Source organism: Euprymna scolopes, chromosome 32, assembly GCF_053919585.1.
Source record: "Euprymna scolopes isolate OS-2025 chromosome 32, ASM5391958v1, whole genome shotgun sequence".
NCBI lineage: Eukaryota > Metazoa > Mollusca > Cephalopoda > Sepiida > Sepiolidae > Euprymna > Euprymna scolopes.
Window position 1 is genome coordinate 38932773 of NC_136513.1, and position 9173 is coordinate 38941945.

General features: G+C 33.4%; 1 protein-coding gene across 1 annotated transcript in view; it reads right to left on the reverse strand.

Moving 5' to 3' along the window:
- LOC145256281 (uncharacterized) overlaps positions 1 to 5971 on the reverse strand; it is a 25282-nt gene extending 19311 nt beyond the window's left edge. The window contains exons 1-2 of the mRNA XM_080114965.1: positions 5770 to 5971; positions 3933 to 4004 (exon numbers count right to left, since the gene is read on the reverse strand). Of these exons, the coding sequence (XP_079971091.1) occupies positions 3933 to 4004; positions 5770 to 5922 (225 nt within the window). The 5' untranslated portion in view covers positions 5923 to 5971. The remainder of the gene's footprint in view (positions 1 to 3932; positions 4005 to 5769) is intronic.
- Positions 5972 to 9173: the final 3202 nt, after the last annotated feature.

Below are 9173 nucleotides of genomic sequence, written 5' to 3' on the forward strand. Positions count from 1 at the left end.
ATGCAGAAAAAAACGATAATGTTAAAAAAAAGTATATATCTATCTGAAAGGTTAAAGTAATCACTATGTAATTTCAAAATTACCATAATTAAATTTGGACTTATGTTTACAGAAAGAGATCAGTTCGTTTTTAGAATTTATTATATTGTTACTCTGAGGGGAAGTGATTATAGTTATAGCTTCGTTTGCGTAAAGGCGACAGGACTTAGAACCTGGAGCATAAGACTTAACTTTTTATGATAGTCCATTTGATTGAGAAGGGGGTATTATTAAAGTTAAGTTTTTTAATTGAAGTGGTTTGTGAAGTTCCTTGGTTATTATTAGAATTATGGTTGTTAAAAAAGAAATGTAGTTTGATATTCTTTTCTTAATTAATGTTGACGTAGCGCCGATATATGTATGTACTTTATTAAAAGGTCGAGGTCTGATATTAATATTAATTTGCTGATTTGTATTAGTTTGAATTTTGTTCATTGTGTTCAACAAAAGGTGGGGCAATGATTGTACGAGGACTATTTTGGAGTTGATAATGAGTGTTGTTAGTGTTAGGATGGCTGTTAGGAGAAATATTATTATTCTCATTATTATTATTATTCTCATTATTATTATTATTATTATTATTATTATTATTATTATTATTATTGCTAGTTGTATGATTGTAGATGGAGGAGCTGCTCGAATGGTATATTGGTTTAGTAACAATATCAGATGGAGGATGGGAAGAAGGATAACTTGAAGACGAAGTATTAGTGTCTGTTATGGGAGGATTGCGTTGGAGCACAGTAATTGTGCATGAATATATAACATCTTTATGAATGCAATCATTATTGAGTGGATAAAGATGTTTGTTATTGCAATTACAGTTAGTTTTGGGTTTAATTGGGACAGGGATTTTTTCGGCAGATTTAATGTTTTTGTTATTTGATGTTAAGATTCTTTGTGCTAAATTAGGCATTGTTGAATAAGAAATCCTGATTGAGTTTTTATTGAAAATAGAACTATATTTGTGTGGGTATTTGAAAGAGTTTTGTACAATGTTGAAGAATTCCGTAGGTATATTAGTTTTGACATTTACGCTAAATGGAGGATTAAACCAACTATTTTTCTTTCTCCTGATGCCACTGGGTGGGTTAGAGGTATTACAATTAGTATTTTGGTTTGGATTATATATGTAGACTGATTCATTGTTATTGATAGCGGCCGATCTTGTTATTTGAACTGGTTTCTTACGAGTCAAATTTTGTATGTGTGTATATATATATATATATATATATATATATATATATAGAGAGAGAGAGAGAGAGAGAAAGAGAGAGAAAGAAAGAGACGGACAGACATATAGACAGAGTAAATGACAAAAGTTATATTCCAAAATTCATGATGTTAACCATCTTATAATTTATTCCTCTAATTCAATTAACTTATACAATTCTTGAACGTATCTGTTTCGTAGCGCAAAATCAACCACTTAATTATTATTTCAATCTGAGAATCTATTATGCCCTTAACTCATCAGAAGAAATAGCAACAATAAATCCGTCAAAAGGAACTGATATGCGTTTGAACATGATTATATATATATATATATATACACATATATATGTATATATATATATATATATATATATATAAGGAACCAAATAGAATTAAAATTAAAATAAATATTCAAAATAAGAAGAGCAAAATAAATATTAAAAAATAAGAAGAGAAATTGGGTGATTGGGTAAGAGATAAGAATAAAATAGAATATTAACCTAGAAAATAAAAAGACGTAATACCACGTAGAGAATTCTGAAGAGGAAATTTTAAATAAAAAGTTTGATGTTATACAAAGAACTAAATTCCATTTATCGCGTCCCAGACCTGATTAAAAGAAGATGTTTAAATAAAAAAATATATTATGTTGAAAGTGAAATGTAAATGTTGTAAGAAAATATTCAATTTAATACGAAGATTTTAGGAAATCCATAGACCATTAACTTAACTGACAAAAATAAACTAATGATAACCTAAACACTGACAATAGAATTCAATTTAACTTTAGTAATCGTTATAAGAAATTAAAAAAAACACCTGCGAAATTTCAATGACACAGGAGAAATCAAGCATTAAGTAATTGTAAAATATTGAAACAAACAGATTATGATGGATTAAAATAGACTAACTCAGAATATATTTTTTTTAAATATATATTATAATATATAATTATATTAATTAATATATTTATTAATTATATATTTTTATAATATTTATAATAGTATATATTTTTATATTTTTTGCTATTTATATATGTATATTATATATATATATATTAAAATGTCTATATATATAATATATAAATATATATTTTTTTAAATAAATATAAATTTGTAAGTAAACTAAGTGAGAAATTGAAATTAGACTGATATAAAGGGAATAATATTCGAACATAAAATTTAAACTCAAGCAAAAGGAATTAATGAATACAAAAGTCCGAATACATTAGAATTTCAATAAAATTATGACTTGCCTCATATGAGGAAAATCGAGTTGTGTCCCTTACATCATAAAGATATCCTGAATGATGCGGAATAGTAAAGATTAGACGATAAAAAAAAGTGTTTATTAAGATAAGATTTGAAAAGATAGATTTAACATTTAAATTATTTACATAACTAGTATGGGATGAAGATAAATTTTAATATTATTTATATTAACATTTAATTTTTTTCTCAGGAAATATCATGGAAACGAAACAATCGACAAATATATCGTAACAAGTAAATAAAAATTCATAGGAAACTGAGGCTAATTGAGATAAGAATAATTGAACATATAAATAGAGAATAAAATTTGAATGTGCAAATTAGGATTTGAGGAATAAATCATTACAATATATAAATCTGTGAGTATGAAATAGTTATAAAGATTGGAAAAACATAAAAAGATAAAATTAATATAAGATTAAGAAATTGGTGAAGTATCTATTAAAAGAAACGATATACGAAAATGGGGTTCTTAATACAGTCGAAGGAAACAAAAATTAATGAACAAAATACAAAATAAAATTGATGGGTAAGAGGTGAGTCCGGCTACTTGATAGCTTTAAACTTGGGATTTATTAATATATCCATAAATGTATAATAAATGAATTTTAATGTCTGAAGAGTAGCTTTTCTTGAATATTTTTAAATGTCATAATATTTAAATACACTATATCTTCTTATGTTATATTTCGTGTTCTTGATTTTGCAAATATACTATATGCATGTTCGAGTAGGAAAAGCAATAATCATGGAGTATAATTGATTAAGTTGATATTGATTTTAATTTTATTGGTATATGAATATTACTGAAATTTTAATATATAAATTTTTTAAATTAAAAATATGAAGTATATATATATATATATATATATATATATATATATATATATATATATGGGAAGAAGTACCTAAAAGAAAATCGATACGCATGCAAGTAAAATGCAATCTAATATTTTGATACTAGCTTGACGCAAATATATATATATATATGTATATGTTGTGAGAAAACTAGTAAATACATGTTAATACAAAAGCCCTGTTAGAAGAAAAAAACTTTACAATAGGTTTATTAATATGCGCTGATGAGAGTGCCTAGTTGTGCAAAGTTATAATTTATAACCTGTTATATACATATATTCCAAATCTGGCCGAAACAATAATACACAAGTAATTACCAATAATATATATATATATATATATATATATATATATATATATATATATATATTGATAAATGAACCTTCTAAAGAGCATGCCACTTATGAAGTGGTAACATTTAAGAAATATATATATACGCATATATGCGTGTGTACGTGAGGATGTTTGGGTGTGTGTGTGCGCGCGCACATTCTTTTGGTTGGGGAGAGTGATCCGCTGTATCAATTACTAAACGTAGAAATAACTCACAAGTTGCCGGGTTTTAACATCTTCAATCATATGTACGCCAGTTGCGACGCCAAGACCCCCAACCAACAAAATCTGTGAAAATAAAATGGGAATAGCGATTATACATCACATAAAAGAATTTGCATACACATTGCGCTGCACAAAAACATTTATTAATACTTTCATTGGAAACTATCAATCCTGGCTTGATGCAGTTGCTAGTCTAACCAAACTGATGCACTGTGATACAGCGAAACAGTATTGCATGTAGATTACTATATATGCTCCCTATCTTAAGTTGAGCATATTTGGGAAGGAAAAGCAAACTGTCGCTAGCGTAAAAGGCAATGGTCTATGTGTAAACAAATGGAGCTTATGCATAAAACATCTTTGGATAAAGGTAGTGATGAACCAACCAAGGGCAATTAATTGATTCAATCAAATATATATTACTATTCCAAATAAAACAAAAAGATTCTTAGTCGTCTTTTATGGGGTTTGCAAAAAACAGTTTTCTCGTAAGGTATTTTTTTTTACAAAAGTCACCATTTATGAAGGCCCAGAGACCACTTGAGGATAAAAGTTAATAAGTGAACAGTGGTCAATGGGACAATGACGTAGTGATTGTTAGTAGTGGAAATTTGGTAAATTGGATTACTTAAGAGGTCAGCTCATCATGAACTTGTTTACGTTGGACTTGAAGACGACCATATTATAGTCAGCTGGAAAGCAGGCAAATAAATGAGAGTTCCACAGGTGTGCAGTTCTGAGAAAAAAGCTTTGTTCATGGAATCTACGTTTAGGTTTAGGCACGGATAAAGAGTGGGGGGAATTGATAGTGTTTTCAGTCAGGCGAGTGCCATGAAAATAACGTTAAAGCAGAGACAGACTCACTGTTTCTCCTGTGAGAAAGAGGTGGTAAGGGAAGAGAAAAAGGCACCTCCCAACTAGGCTACGAAGTTAATTTTAAACTCTGTCAAGGCAGGATAAGATCTTTCTCGCAGTTCCTATATAGATATGGCAACAGTACGCCATGTTTGGACGTACCCGGCTCTTATATAGGTAGAGAATTGCATCAGTAGTGAGATATCTACTGGATCGATAGAAAGATCCCACCATTTTTCCAGCGACCTTGACAACAACGAAAATCAGTTCAGCAGAGGTGATGTGCTTTTTCCTTTACTAGTTAGGAGTTCTTTCGTGAGCGTTTATACAGAACTTTTCCTCTGACGTAAAGTGTGCAAAAAGCAACATAAATTATAATAAACTCACTTATGCAAATTGCCAAACATCATATTCAGAATATTTCAAACATTATTGCTTTGTTGAATAGTACTTTTCTCCACCAGAAAGAAATTCATATCTGCACATTTTTGGGTTGCTTGAACGGTATATTTTCTATCAAAAAGGAATTTCGTATAAGCACATTGTATTGTTTCGGGAATTTCAGCATTAGTTATACTTACATATCTGCAATTTATAAATTAATGAACTGGTAGGGCTCAAGATATTACATATATTATTTGACGGTTAATATTTTATAAAAATGATATATAGTTACAATGTGCGCTAATTATAAGACTTTGTAAATTTAAGTGTGGCTGATGGGCTGATGAACGAAACCTCTTCTTGAATTGTTTGGACTCATCTGTACAGTGAAAAGGAATTGGACATATCTATAAAATAAAACTAATTGGACGTATCTATAAAATAAAACTAATTGGACATATCTATAAAATAAAACTAATTGGACGTATCTATAAAGTGAAGGAAAAATGGTTCCTGAAAAAATAAGAAACGTTGCATTGGACACGATTGCATTCAATATAAAGATATAGCGGATAGTGTGTTCACTTACCCAAAGGCCTACAAGAAGGACACCCGCAGATAAGCCGGAAATGTCTGATCCTACTGTGAACCCAATAATGGCGGTGATAACACAAGCAACACCGAGGATAAGATGCAGGCATCCCGTCACCAACATAGCAACGTAGTGGTAACTAGGAATCATTTTGCGTTGCTAGTATTCTTGTTTTTGTGTTGAAGGAAACAAAATAAGCTGCAAACAGAAAGCAAAAGAGTTTTAAGTAAAGGAGTATTTATTATTGTCTATTATTATGAGCTTTGCCTCAACGTACATTGAGTGCATCATATGTAAAAAAATTTGTTTAAAAACTCAGAGCAGGTGCAGCAAATACTTCTTCGATCACCATAAAAATCACCTCGGGAAATCGACAAATCAAAAGATGAAGTCTATCGTATCATAAAGCGTCTGCACTAGAAATACTACACCCCAAGACTTATCTATGCCTTGAAGACTGTAGAGAAAATTGTAATGTGACTGCAGTCACGGAGGCAGGCTGGTAAGGGTGGCATGTGCGACGCTCAGAAATCGAAACCCGACCGATATGACATGATAAGATTGTACAGAAGTCCAGAAAAATATTGGTACCGTCGGTTTCAAGCCCAACATAAAGGGAACCAGTTAATGGTAACACGTTATGGTAATTAAACCCGGTTCTCCAACTTCCAACGTAGACCCCTACTACCCTGTCTCCTTCTCCAACATCAGGGGTCTACGTTCTAACCTTCCAGAGGTTGAAACCCAATTACAGGAGACTAAACCAGACCTTTTATTTTTAAGTGAAACTGGCATTGGACAGGCTATTTCCCTAGATGAGTTTGCAATTACAGGATACTCTAACTTAACTTCTAAATCTGACCCCCAAGATCGCCATGGGCATGGAATATGTGCCTATATTAAAGATAGCTTTCCATGTGGGAGGGGCATCTCCAGGGAAGATCCTAACTTACCCTATATGTGCTTCCGGGTTGCTTTAGCTCACACTACTGCATTTATATTTACTCTCTATCGCCCCCACAACAGCGGAGTTACTATCTTTCAAAGCATATCTGAGAAAATTGACCAAGTCCTTTCTACTTATCCTTCAGCTAACATTCACGTATGTGGAGACTTCAATGTTCACAACGTCGAATGGTTGACCCACTCTAACAAGACCGATGATGAGGGGAGGTTCTGTCATGATTTCTCCATTGCCTATGACCTCACTCAGATTGTTCAGGAACCTACCCGTGTGCCCGATAATGACGGCCAGTATGCGAGCCTACTAGACCTTTTTCTCACAACTTGCCCTGAACTATGTTCAGTTTCTGTTCTGTCGCCTCTTGGATCTTCCGACCACTCTGTTGTATCAATTAAGATAAAAATGAAATGTAATAAGTCCCCAGACGTACCACTTAATCGTACAGTATATCGATACACTAAGGCTGACTGGGATAGCTTCCGTACATTTATATCTGATCTACCTCTGCATTCCATGTTTAAAAAGGATGTGTCCTCTATAGTATTAGACCTAACTGAATGGTTAATTGTAGGTATTGACCATTTCATACCCTCTAAAAAGTTTCAGCAAAAACCTAACAGCCAGCCATGGTTCTCTCCAGAATGTGCTGCTGCCATTGCGCACAGAAATCACTTTTTCCACTGCTTCAAACGTAACAGATGTATGGAAACTAAAGCCGTTTTCAGGACTGCCAGCAACCATTGTAAGAAAGTAATAAAGAACGCAAGAGAGTTGTATGCTCAATCTGTTAAGTCGAAAGTAGCTGAGCAGCGGCTTGGTTCCCACCAATTTTGGCAAATAGCAAACAGTATCCTGAACAGAAGCGTGTGCTCCATCCCAACTATTATCAATGGACCTGAGGTAATCTCGTCAGCATCAGACAAAGCCAAACTCTTTGTCAAGAACTTTGCAGCTAATTCTACCCTTTGCGACCAAGACCGCCAACCCCCAATATTTCCTCCTGTATCAGAAAACACGCTATGTGATATACGTATATCTGTACGTGATGTTGCCAAGCTAATCAAAAACCTTGATTCCAGTAAAGCAACTGGCCCTGATGGAATTCCAATTATAGTACTCAAAAAACTTCAACCTGAACTAGCGCCCATACTTACAAAACTGTTTAAACGTTGTCTTAAGGAGAATAGTTTCCCATCTCCCTGGAAAATCTCATCAGTATGCCCTGTATTTAAGAATTCAGGTGATCGCTCATCCCCCTCTCAGTACAGGCCAATAAGTCTCCTGTGCGTCATGAGTAAGTTGCTAGAATCTGTGTTAAATACAGAAGTAATCAAACATCTCAACAAAAATAACCTTCTTAGTGACACTCAATATGGTTTCCGTTCTGCTAGATCTACAGCAGATGTCCTTACAGTTATATCGCATAGGATTAGCAAATCTCTCGACGGTGGCAATCTTTCTAGGGCAATTGCTCTTGACATATCTAAAGCCTTTGATAGGGTATGGCATAAAGGTTTACTTCATAAGATCGCTAGCTATGGTATAGCTGGAAAAGTCTTCTCAATTATTAAATCATTTCTTTCTGATAGGTTCATAAGAGTAGTAGTTGAGGGGCAAAAATCAGAAGCTCACAGTATTAATGCCGGTGTCCCTCAGGGATCCATCCTGGGCCCAACTCTTTTCCTGATCTACATTAATGATCTTCCAAATCATATCCTTACATCATTTGTAGACATTTATGCTGACGACACTACCATTTATGGTACCACATCTAATACAGTAAACGAGCAAGTACTCTCCAATTCTCTCTCCTCTGATCTTGAGCATGTAGTACAATGGGGAAAGGAGTGACTGGTTACTTTTAATGCATCTAAAACCAAGCTTCTCTCTTTACATCATCAACATTCTAATCCACATTTGTCATCAATTGAAATGAATGGCTCTCGTCTTCAGGAGGCCTCAAGTTTTGACAAGCTTCTGGGCTTGACCATTACTCCTGATCTTAAATGGAACACGTATATCAAATCTGTTGCCAAGGCCGCTGGAAAAATGGTGGGATCTTTCTATCGATCCAGTAGATATCTCACTGCTGATGCTATTCTCTATCTATATAAGAGCCAGGTACGTCCAAGGATGGAATACTGTTGCCACATCTGGGCAGGAGCTGCTAGAATGGACTTGTCCTGCCTTGATAGAGTTCAAAATAGACTTCGTAGCCTCGTAGGAGATGTCCTTTTCTCCTCCTTACAACCTCTATCTCACAGAAGAGATGTTGCGAATTTGTCTCTGATGTATCGTTATTTTCATGGAAAGTGTTCAACTGAGCTTCAATCTATGGTCCCCCCTCGCCAAACTTTCACAAGAAACACTCGTCTAGCTGTAAGCACTATCAGTAGTTTCCCCCACTCTTTATCTGTGCCTAAACCTAAACATAGAT